Here is an 11,805-nt window from a genome sequence, read left to right as displayed (position 1 = left end):
AGAGAGAGAGATACAGCAGTAAAGATGACTCCCTCCAGGATAAAGCAGGCTATAAAAAAGGCAGATCAAAGGCACTTAAAAAAAACAAAACAAAAAAAAGATGCCTCTCTCCCCATCCCTGCCCTCCTCAACCCCACAGAGGGAGGCCTGCAGGGACAAGCTGGCAGAGATGCACCACCCACACTGACCTCCTTCTAGGCACTCCCACAGCAGCAGCCAGTCCTCCGTCAGCTCTGCCCACCTTCCCTCCTGCTGCTGGCCAAGCCCATTAAGCTGCTACCCTGGCCACAACTGAAGGCCCCACGCCCTGAGGAGGAAAACACTGAAGAGGCATCCTTGCTCCCCGGCACCCCAAACCATCAATTAGTATTAACGAGGGAAGGTTCCTCACTGCCTAAAGACCCCCATCTGGGCTCAGATGGAGGGAAGGCCCCACCCCCATGACTCAGGAGATTAAAGGGCCTGGAGCCGGCCTGTGAGCCCACAGTGTCTGGATGGCGTATGGCAGCAAGAGAGTCACCATCCAGCTGGTGAACGAGGAGGCAGGGCCTGGAACCAAGGGCCCAAAGCCCTTTCGGGGCCAGAACTACAAAGCAATCCAAGCAGCCTGCCTGGATGAGGGGATCCTGTTCCGAGATCCCTACTTCCCTGCTGGCCCTGATGCCCTTGGCTATGACCAGCTGGGGCCCGACTTGGAGAAGGCCAAAGGGGTGGAACGGAAGAGGCCCCATGTAATGTGTGGATGGGGGTTGGGCTCCCGGGTCTGAGGAAGGAGGCTGGGGGCTGGGCTCCTGGTCTGAGGGAGGAGGTGTCACTGTGGGACCAGCTCAGAGCAGGTTCAGCAATCCTGGGTCAGGGGAGGCCCAGGGAAGCCAAACGGCTGCCCACAGGTTTTACAAGCCTCTCATGGGGTTGGAGGCGCTCATTACTCCAGAGCCGCGAGGGCAGGAGGGGGCCCAGGCACCTGACCCCCAGCTGCTCCCTCCCTCCCCTTCCTGGCTGAGATCTGGACTCCCCCATCTCCCCCAGGAGATTTGCGCTGAGCCCCAGTTCATCTGTGAGGACATGAGCCGAACAGACATGTGTCAGGGGAGTCTGGGTGAGACCACTGAACCCATGCTGAGCCCCCAGATCTGGCAGGTTGCAGTGGGGACCCCGACAGCTCCGCCCTCAGCCCCCCCGCCCCTCCCTCTCCCTCTCAGGCTCTCCTCTCCTGGTGCCTCGGTCTCCCTCTTTCCACCCTCCCCCAATCCCAGCCTTTCCTGCCAGGTAACTGCTGGTTTCTTGCAGCTGCTGCCTCCATCACTCCGTACCCACGACTCCTGTCCCAGGTGGTCCTCCCGGGACAGGGCTTCCAAGATGGCTACGCAGGCGTCTTCCACTTCCAGGTAAAGCTCGGTTCCTCTGTTCATGCCTCAGTTTCCCCCAGGGTGACATGGATTTCATAGTTGACACTGTCCCCTTGGGGCTGTAATTCCCGGACTGGTACAGCAGGGTCAGGTGTCAGAGGTTGGGCCCCAGCAGGGTTGGAGGTGGGAAGCCGAGCCCAGGCCCCTCCCCTTCTCCCACCAGCTCTGGCAGTTTGGCTGCTGGGTGGACGTCGTGGTGGACGACAGGCTGCCTGTGCATGAAGGGAAGCTGATGTTCGTGTGCCCGGGTCAGTGGAACGAGTTCTGGGACCCACTCCTGGAAAAGGCCTACGCCAAGTAAGGACCCCGACGCCACCAGTGGCAGCCCCAAGTCCCAGCCAGCAAGCCCCAAGCCACAGGGGACACTGGAAACCCCCGACTTCTGGGATCCTCTAGACACCCTGCCAAAGATCTCAAACCAAGGTACAGCCCACAGGACCCTCATGTCACACCATGGCCTGAGGACCTCCAAATCATAAACGCCTCCCTGATTTTTTTTTGGGGGGGTGCGTGCCTTGTGGCATGCTGGATCTTAGTTCCCTGACCAGGGATTGAACCCACGCCCCCTGCATTGGGAGCACAGAGGCTTAACCACTGGACCACCAGGGAAGTCCCCCTCCATTGATATTTCACACAAAATATCCCTAGATACCCACTGAACACTCTTAATTCTGAAGGAGACTGAAATCTCGTATCAGGCCCCGGAGTCACCAAATCTAAGCAGTCCCCTTGGGGGACCTGTAATCTCAGACAATCTCTCCTGATCCCTTGAGAAACCCAAGACACCTCCAAAATATTGGGTGTAATCCCTGGGACCCTTAAATCTTCACTTTTCCCCATTCTGCAGCTCTGAAATCCCTGACAAACCCCACAGGGATCACCCCCCAAAGCAGACATCTCCCACAGACTCAAAGTGTCAGACACAGCCCCCAGGATGCCCAGAATTCTGACAGAGCTCTTCTGTGACCCCCAAATCACGCAGTCCTGGTGGCCCCAGGAGGCACCAGCCAAATTTCCCAGGGCTTCCCAAGTGCACCCTCCTTAAGAGTCTGCAAATTTGGGGGATAGCCCTTGGGACCTCACAGCCTGAGACAGAGGCCCCCAACATTCCCATGGTTGCCCAAGATACTCGCCCATGCCTCAGACACCCCACCCGAGACCTGCTCCCACAGGCTCCATGGCTCCTATGAGGTGGTGCGAGGCGGCCACATGAATGAGGCTTTCGTGGACTTCACACGCAGTGTGGGCGATGTGCTCTACCTGAGGCAGGACACTCCAGGCCTCTTCTCTACCCTGCGCCATGCCCTGGCCAAGGAGTCCCTCGTGGGAGCCACTGCCCTGGCGAGAGAGTCAGACTCCAATGAAGACCCCCGCCAGGACCAGAGTGCAGTCACAGCTAGAGAGGGGTGGCGTCCTGTGTCTTTCTCCCCTCTGCTTTCACTGTTGGCTTATTGTCTCTCACAAATCTAATGCCTGCAAGTCAAAAGGACATTTATTTGCTCTCATGACTAATTAAGCTTCAGGTACAGCTGGATCCAGGTGCTTAGTGGATGTTGTGAATGTGTTTTTCTATTCTTGCTTCTGGGTTAGATTCACTCACAGGCAGGCTTTCCTCTCATGGGCACAAAAGTGGGCCCCACAGCTGCAGGTTCCTCCTACTGCCCCCGGGGGATGTGTGTGTGTGAAAAAAAAAAGTGCCTCTTTCTGAGAATTTCAACAAAAGTCTCAGGACTGATTTTTCACGGGCTCAGTTTGGGTCGTATGTCCATCTGTGACCCAATCACATATTCATTCATGAGTCAGTCTAACTCATTCATTCATTCATTTATTTAATCCTCTACTCAGTTACTGTCTCTTGCATTTCCCCACATCTTTTCCTCTCTGTTCTGTATCTTTCTTTGTCCCCGTGTCTCTATGTCTCTCCTCTTTATTTATTTATATTTTTAGTAAATTTTTGGCTGTGTTGGGTCTTCGTTGCTGCACACGGGCTTTCTCTAGTTGCGGTGAGCAGACGCTGCTCTTTATTGTGGTGCACGGGCTTCTCATTGCGGTGGTTTCTTGTTGAGGAGCACGGGCTTCAGTAGTTGTGGCTCGTGGGGTCTAGAGCGCAGGCTCAGTAGTTGTGACACACGGGCTTAGTTGCTCTGTCGCATGTGGGATCTTCCCAGACCAGGGCTCGAGCCCGTGTCCCCTGCGTTGGCAGGTGGATTCTTAACCACTGCGCCACCAGGGAAGTCCTATGTCTCTTCTCTTTAAATCTGTTTTGGTCTCTTGTCTCCCTCTGCCTCTCTCTCCTTCTCTTGCCTTCACTCGCCACCTCCCAGCCCCTCTCAGAGCCTGGTGCCATTCAGTTAGGTGCTCTGGGTGACTCCTGCTTTGGTGAAAGGAGGTGGGGATGCAGAGGGGAGCCCTGTCCCCCGCTATGGCTCACTGTCCTGTCCTCTTCCCAGAGTGATCAGGGCGAATACCATACAGAAGATGGGCTGGTGAAGGGACACGCGTGTTCAGTCACAGGCACACACAAGGTGAGGAACCCCCAGGGTGGGCTGGCAGGGGGTGCCCCAGCACCAAACCTCCACTGACCACGTCTCCCTTAGGTGTCACTGGGCTTCACCAACGTGCGTCTGCTGCGGCTGCGGAGCCCACGGGGCCGAGTGGAGTGGCCTGGGGCCTGGAGTGACAGGTGGGATGGATCTGGGGTGGGTGGGTGGCTCGGTCCCACCTGCCCACCCCTTACACCTCGGTCTCCCCAGCTGCCCACGCTGGGACGCGCTCCCCGCTGAGTGGCGAGATGTTTTGCTGGTGAAAAAGGAGGATGGCTAGTTCTGGTGAGTGGGGCAGGGTCCCCGGTCTGCTTTGGGGAGGGGCGCCAGGCCAGCAGCGTCAGGGAGGGGGAAAGTCCCGCTTGAAGGGACATGGGAGAAGTTCATGGGGGTGGGCCCTAACGCGGAGAAACTGTGCATATCTGTGGTAATTCGGGAGTTGGGTTCTATTTCGGGGAGTCGAATTAGAATGAGCAGTAACATTAGGGAACTTGGAAGCATAGTGATCTTTGGAGGGTTGAAGGGGGATGGGTAATATTTAGGGCAGTTGAGGGAGGCTTGGTGACATTGGGGCATTTCTTGAGATTTGGGAACATTGAGGGGCTGAAGGATACTTACTGGTAATAGAGAATCTGAGGGTCTTGATATTTGGGGGTTGAAGGCAATTTGACAATATCTGGGGGCAGTTTGTGGATCTTGGCTATTTGTAGGGCGTTTCTGAGGACTTGGAGAAATCTGAGGGAGCTGGAGGGCTCTAATTTGAGGGTCATTTCTGGAGACGTGTATTATTTGGGGGACTGAAGTGTACTTGGTGACATTTAAGGAATTTAGGGGCTTTGTGACTTGGGGGGTCATGAGCTATTTGGGGTGGGGGCCGGGCCAGGGTCTGACTGCTGGCCACCATCCAGGATGGAGCTGCAGGACTTCGTCTGCCACTTCGCCACCATCCAGGTCTACTCGCTGAGCCCCGAGGTGCTGGTCCCCAGCCCGGCTGGAGGCGGCAGGCACATCCACACCTTCCAAGGCCGCTGGGTACGCGGCTTCAACTCTGGCGGGGGCCAGCCTGGTGCCGGTGAGGCCTGGAGGGGCCCCTGAAGGCAAGCAAGGGGGGCCGTGGCAGGCTGGGTAACCCTGTTTCTTTGTCCTTTACTAGAAACCTTCTGGACTCACCCCCAGTTCTGGCTGACGCTGCTGGAGCCTGATGAGGAGGAGGAGGAGGAGGACAAGGGGCCCTGGGAGGGCTGGGGGACAGCAGGGGCGCGGGGCCCCGCACTGTGGGGGCGCACCCCCAAATGCACTGTGCTAATGTCACTCATCCAGTGCAACCGGCAGCGCCTGAGGGCCCAGGGCCTCACATACCTGACCGTGGGCTTCCATGTGTTCCAGGTGGGACCCCGGGCTGGAAGAGGCCATGGGGGGAACACAGAGGCATGGAGGTGCAGGAGGCCAAAGGGGGGATCCGAGGGGGTACAGGATGGGTGCCGAGGGTCAGAGTCAGGAGACAGCTGAGGAACTCGGAGGTGGGGGTCAAGGAGACACTGAAGGGCTAGGGAGGGCTCAGAGGGAGAGGCTGGGGCTCAGAAAGGAGACAGAGAAAGGGCTGGAGGAAAGGCTGAGGATCAGGGAGGGGACAGGGGAACAGAGGGCACAGATGGGAGGGAGGGGGGTAGGGGTCCGGAGGGCCTGGGGCAGGGCCTTTAGAAGGGGTGGGATGGGAAGAAAAGAGAGGGAGGGGTGTGGACGGAGCCGGAGCAGGGGGACTCTGAGGGGTGGCTGCCTCCGCCTGGCCCTGACTCCCCTTGCTCTTCCTTCTTACAGATCCTAGAGGAGGTGGGTATCAGATAGGACCCCAGATTCCATCCATCTCTGAGCCAGCCCCAGCGGCTGGGACAACCTGGGGGCCTGGGACGCGCTTGGGGTGATGGGTGGTGACCAGTGGGTTTGGACAGGGCGGTGTGGGGGATGCAGTGGGTCGGAGGCTGGGTGGGGTGAACTTGGACGGCGGTGGTCACGCCTCCCTGCCCGCCAGCTGCTGGGACTGTGGGACTCCCCGCGCCGACCGCTCGCCCTTCTGTGCCGGCGGCGACGTGAGCCGCCGCTGCCGCCTGCGCCCCGGGCCCCTATCTGGTGGTACCTAGCGCCGCCCGCGCCAGCGACGAGGCCGACTTCACGCTGCGCGTGTTCTCCGAGCGCCGCCACACCGCAGTGTGAACCGCGATCCCCTGCTCCGCCCCGGGATCCCCTGCCCCGCGCCTGGGTCAGCCCAGCGCCCCCAGGATCCCGCCTAGACCCCACCCGAGCCTCAGCTGAGACCCCGCGCGGCCCATATCCCCAGCCGCGGGGTGAGCAGTCCCCTCCCCCATCTCCCGTCTGTAATTTGCAGGGAGATAGATGATGTGATCAGCGCCGACCTGCGTGCCCTCATGGTGAGACGCTGCTCTGGGAAGGGGTGCGAGGGTGTGTGTGTGCTGGGGGGCGGGAGTCCTCTTGGCCAGGACTAAACACCCCCTACCCCACAGGTCCCCTACATTCCCCTGGAGCTAGAGATGGAGCAGCTGTTTCAGGTGCTGGCAGGAGAGGTGAGGAGATGGGGCGGGGCTAAGGGGGTCCCTCCCCTCCCCTCCCCTCGCCATGTACCCCTCCCTCCCTTTCTCCCTCATCCTAGACATCTCATTTTGCTTTGATTGCTCAGTCTGTCTGTGCTTAAATCTCATGAGCTTCTTTTCTCAAAATGCTCACAGCTCTTCCCTGCCTCAGGGCCTTTGCTCAGTCTGTACCCTCCCCCTGGACTGCTTTCTCTCCCTTCACAACCCCTGCCAGGCTAAGGCCTTGTCTTTCCAACGTGCCCTGACCCTCCCCCAGGCTGGTCAGCTGCTTGTCCTCTGTGGGCTCCCGCAGCCCAGTGCTTCCCCATTGCAGCCCTGACCACTCTGGGGACAGGTCTCACTCCCTTCCTGGACCAGGAGCTCTGAGAGGGCAGGCCTGGGCCTCTCTCAGTGCCTGCTGTGTCCCAGCACCACCCAGCATGCTGTCTGGGCGGCCCCGGGCTGTTTGTTGAATGACTGCCGAGTGTAGGCTCACAACCGGCTCTCTCCTTACCAGGAGGAAGAGCTCAATGCCCCTCAGCTCCAGACCTTATTAAGCATTGCCCTGGAGCCTGGTGAGTTGGGGACCAAGCGTGGACTCCACAGAGCCCCCATGTGTGTTAATCCACGATGCTTCTGGGAGTCAGGCCATGGGAACCCTGGGCTCAGCCTGCTGGCGTCTCCCCTGTAGCCAGACCTGTGGGTTCTGTGATAGTACCCGTGGCCAAGGCCATGGCCACGTATAAGCCCATCTTCCTCTACGGAAGTGTAACTGTCCTGAGCACAGACCCAGACCCCCATGCCTGGGTTCAAATCCCAGCTCTACTAGTTTCCAGCAGTCACATGGCTTTCTGCACCTCAGTTTCAGAAAGGATTATTGAGGATAACAATAATCCCTAGCACTTACAATGATGGCCAGTATGCAGGAAGTGCCATTTTTTCCCCCTGTAGCCAGGGCCCATGCATGGACTCCCAGAGAAATCGGGCTCAGGACCTGTGAGCAGCTGCTGCAGCATTTTGGGGTATATGATGGGGGCATTGCCTGGGTAGGGAGGATGGCCTCCGCTTCCCTTCTGGGGACATTGACCTTAACCAGATGCCGCATCCCCAGCATGGGCAAAGCCTCGACCTGTACCACTTCCAGCAGCTCTGGGGCCACCTCCTGGAGTGGCAGGTAAGATGGGGGCTGGGCAGGGCACCTCCTTCTGGAGGGAGAGGCACCTTTACTAACATGGGCAGAGGTGCTCTGTGGGCTAGCAGGGCCCCAGGGGAGAAGGGGAACTTGACCACACCACGCCAACCCGGAGGCACCTGGCTGGGATATCCCTGCTCCATACACCCCTTTGTTGTCCCTCTAGGGGCACTAAATAGCTCAAGGATCAAGAGCAGACTTGGATATTGTGTTGGAATCCCAGCTCCCAGCTCCCAGCTCCCAGCTCAGCCCCTTCTGGCTGTGTGACCTGAGGGGCCTTTGCTTGTCTACCACTGGGAGGCGATAATTCCCGCCCGCACCCCGCCCCCCCGCCTCTGGATCCCTGTGAGGAGGAGATGGTCCCAGGCCTCCCCACACTGCAAGTGGTAAGCCACTGTTCACTGAGCCCTCACTAAGCCCTTTGTGATTAGAATATCACCTTGTCCTCACAACACCCCTGTTACTGCTGGTACTGTTATTCCCAATTTACCGATTGGGAAACAGACACCCAAAGTGGTTAAGCTGCTTGCACAGGGCAGCCAGGAAGAAAGGGATGTGGGTGGGAACTCAGGCTGTCTGGCTCCGAGACCCACTTTCAGCCTCCTTCAGGGTGCTCAGGGGCCTGGGGGTGGGACTGACCAATACCTCCCTGCCCAGGCCACATTTGACAAGTCCGATGAGGACACCTCTGGAACCATGAACTCCTATGAACTGAGGCTGGCCCTGAACGCAGTGGGTATGGACAGAGGTCCTGCGGGATCCTGGGGACGGATCTGCTCCCCCTCCTCCCCTGTACTCCTCCCCTGCCATCCACAAAGCCCACACCTCAGTTGCCCATTCTTGGCAGGAAATGGGTGACCCTGAGAGAGGCCCAAAGGGGAGAATCCTCTGCGTGGGGGGAGGAGGGCACTGAGGGTGGGAGTGCGGCCCTCCTGGGAGGGGAAGGGGGGGTTGGGAGCTGGTGGCTGAGAAGCACCAGCACCCAGGACCTCATGGTAGAATGTCCTGGACTCCTGGACTGCTTGGGTGGCCCTGAGCGCCTGGAGCCTCCATTTCCCTCTCTGTAAAATGGCTAATACACAGGGTGGCCAGGAGGAGCCTGTGGAATGGATCCCACAGGGTTTAGTGCTGGGGAATGCAGCTTCCATGACCACATGCCAGAGAGCCCAAAGGAAGGCTCCCACTGAAAGGCTGAGTTCTTCCAGGAGACGTAGAAAACCCCATTCCATTTGTGTGGGAGCACAAAAATCCTAGCCAATGAACAGAGGCAGAGAGCAACTTTTTCCCTGGGCTACGCAGTTGGAAAAGTGCGTGTGATCCGTCCCCCACCCCACCTTGCGCGGATGGGGTGTGGTCTGGGATCAGACACAGAACTCCCAGACCCCCACCCCACCCCAGGGCTCATCTGCCACAGCAAAGGCAAGGGTGAGACATGGGGAGATGGGGGGCTGGGGGTGATGTGACCCAGAGTCTGAGAGGCAGGAGGAGACCCTGAGGGGGGAAGTCAAAGGTGCAGGGAGGTGCAGGAAAAGAAGGGAACTCAAGACAGGGGGGGAGATGGAGTCAGAGAGAAGATTGGGAGATGTGAGCCTGAGAAACAAGAGTCCCAGGTAGGCAGAAGCAGAGGCGAGAGAGGGTGGGGGAAGGTGGAAGGCTGTACTGTTCACGCGGTATGCCCGAGCGCCTGGTACAAGCCTGGTGGTAGTCTAGGCAGAGGAGCGCTCTAAGGGGCCGACGTGCTGATGGTACAGACACCCAACAAGCAGAACGTCCAGGAAAGATGGCGAGAAGTCCTACGGTGGCAAAAGGAAACAGGCCATGGTGCTGGGACCCGCAGGGGGTGAGGTGTGGGTTGAGACATGGCAGTCAGGGAAGGACTCACTTGGGTGATGTGTGAACAGAGACCGGAAGGAGGGGGAGTGAGCCTGGGGGACTCCAGGGAAGAGCGGTCCAGATGGGGAAAGTCAGTGTAAAGGCCCTGAGGAGGCTGGTGTGGATGCAGCGGAGTGAACGAGGGGCCCAGTGACGGAGATGAGGACAGGGGGCCAGTGTGGCTGGAGCCAAGTGGGGAGGGGGAGGTGGTCAGAGAGGAGATCGGTGGAGGAAGACAGGAGAGCCCCACGAGGCCTTGGGAGGACAGCTCTTTAAAAATTTTTATATATGTATGAGAGGGAGGAGGGAGAGGCAAGTCCAGGGTCAGGGACTTGTGTGTGAGCCTGGAGCTGACAGGCAAGGGAAAGGTGGTGTGCATGGTGGAGGGAATACCAGGGAGCGGGCCAGCTGGGAGCAAGGTCCGGAGACCCGGGCAATCCTGGGCTGGGGGGACGGACAGGAGAAAGAACCTGCTCCGATCCAATCCTACCCTCTGCCCCACAAACACCCCCTGAGCCCCGCTCCGCTCCAGGCCCTGTGCTGGCTGATGCTGGGGATTCAGTGGTGACCAGAAGCCCTTCCCGGACCTCACCCACCACTCACTCCCCTGCCCAGTGCAGGCGCAGCCAGAGCCACCAAAGACAGTGACAGCCCAGAGGGCTCAGGGCAGGGATGTGGAGGCCCAGAGGGGTCAGGGCAGGGACGTGAGCTGTGGGACCCCAGAGGAGGAGGTTGATGCTGCTTGCTGGGGGCTGAGTATCTGAGAGTACTTCCTGAAGGAGGCGTGTATCAGAGTAGGAACACTCCAGGCTGAGACGGGACATGGTGTTCTGGGCGGAGGGGACATCAAGTGCAAAGAAGGCAAGGCAAAGCCCAAGGTCAAGTAGAGGACGGGGTGGGGAGCAGGAGATGAGGTGCAGCCTGTGCAGGCCACCAGGTGGCTGGGGACAACGGGGGCCCTGGGGAGGGGTAACCAGGAGGTCATGGTCACTAGGGCCCAGTAACCTAGGTAAGGGGTTTCACAAGGACTGGCTTTTAAAAGCCTCTGTTGGATGATTCCTCATCGGAGGTGATTTCTGAACTCCAGAAATCGCCCCTGATATGGAGCATCAGGAAATTGACTCCATACGGGGCTGACAAAAATGCTTTGCTGCACAGAAATATTCTCTAGTGTCTATTTGCAGAAATCCTGCAGAGTTTAAAGGAATAGTAATACAATAGTTATGATGTGCCAGACACTGTCCTAAGCTCTCTACATATAACATCTCCACACGACCTTATAGGGTCAGGGCTATCATAGTCCCCATTTGACAGATAAGGAAACTGAAGTCCAGAGAAGTGAAGGGAGCTGCCTGTGGCCTCAGGGCTGGGATGAGGCAGAGCTGGGACTAGAGAGGTGGGACCAGGCCCCCCTGGTGTCTGCCTTCCCTGGGGAGTCGGAGGGGGGGGTATGACCCTGAGGTGGGGCTCCCGGGGCAGCCCAGGCTCAGAGGCGGCCTCCCCCGGGCTTCCACCTGAACAACCAGCTGACCCAGGCCCTCACTAGCCACTACCGGGACAGCGGCCTGCGCGTGGACTTTGAGCACTTCGCGTCCTGCATGGCCCAGCTCGTCTGCATCTTCCGTGTCATCCCTGGCACTGGTGGGACAGAGGGAGGATGCCTCCATGGTAGGGGGACCAGGGAGGTGGGCGCTCACCCCGCCCCTCTCTGACAGGCCACTGCAGCCAGCACCTGGATGGGAGCAAGGGGGTCGTCTGCCTGACCCCCAGACAGGTGAGCCTGGGCTGCAGGGAGGGGTGGCACGGGAGTGTCAGGAGTCCCCTGCCTCATGCCTGCTGTTTCCTCTTGCCCAGTGGATGGAGGTGGGCACCGTCTAGGACCTCAGCCTGGGAGCCCTGCCTTTCCCTTCTCCCAGCCCGGACCAGGGTTTCCTCTACAGGGAGGGGGCTGATGCCCTGACGTTAAGCAGTGATTCAGAGCGTGGCCTTGGGAGCCAGCCTGCCTGGAGCTGACTTCTGGCCCCACCACTCACCAGCTGGGTGACACCGGGCAAGTCACTGCACCTCTCTGGTAAATGGGCATGGTAACAGCACCTTTCTCGTGCAGGCTGCAGGAGTTAGCCCACGTTACATGCTCAGAACAGTGCCTGGCCTGGAGTGGGTCCCCAACAGCACTCCTACTTTCACACACTCATGGGAACAGG

General features: G+C 59.0%; 1 protein-coding gene across 1 annotated transcript; it reads left to right on the top strand.

Moving 5' to 3' along the window:
- Positions 1 to 494: 494 nt before the first annotated feature.
- On the top strand, positions 495 to 11,479 carry CAPN12 (calpain 12; the record flags this gene model as incomplete). The annotated part of the gene is given in 22 exon segments (XM_079724078.1): positions 495 to 731; positions 1,030 to 1,099; positions 1,270 to 1,388; positions 1,573 to 1,706; positions 2,582 to 2,750; positions 3,860 to 3,934; positions 4,007 to 4,092; positions 4,163 to 4,229; positions 4,233 to 4,237; positions 4,861 to 5,024; positions 5,106 to 5,388; positions 5,982 to 6,063; positions 6,065 to 6,159; positions 6,336 to 6,378; positions 6,472 to 6,531; positions 7,055 to 7,112; positions 7,489 to 7,559; positions 7,649 to 7,711; positions 8,387 to 8,461; positions 11,086 to 11,224; positions 11,317 to 11,375; positions 11,456 to 11,479. Coding segments are annotated over 22 exon segments (2,178 nt in total).
- Between the last annotated feature and the right edge of the window lie 326 nt (positions 11,480 to 11,805).

The sequence above is a fragment of the Hyperoodon ampullatus genome (assembly GCF_949752795.1).
Source record: "Hyperoodon ampullatus genome assembly, chromosome: 18".
In the NCBI taxonomy this organism is placed as follows: domain Eukaryota; kingdom Metazoa; phylum Chordata; class Mammalia; order Artiodactyla; family Ziphiidae; genus Hyperoodon; species Hyperoodon ampullatus.
The sequence above is the reverse complement of the archived record's forward strand: the minus strand, read 5'-3'. Positions and strand labels throughout refer to the sequence as shown.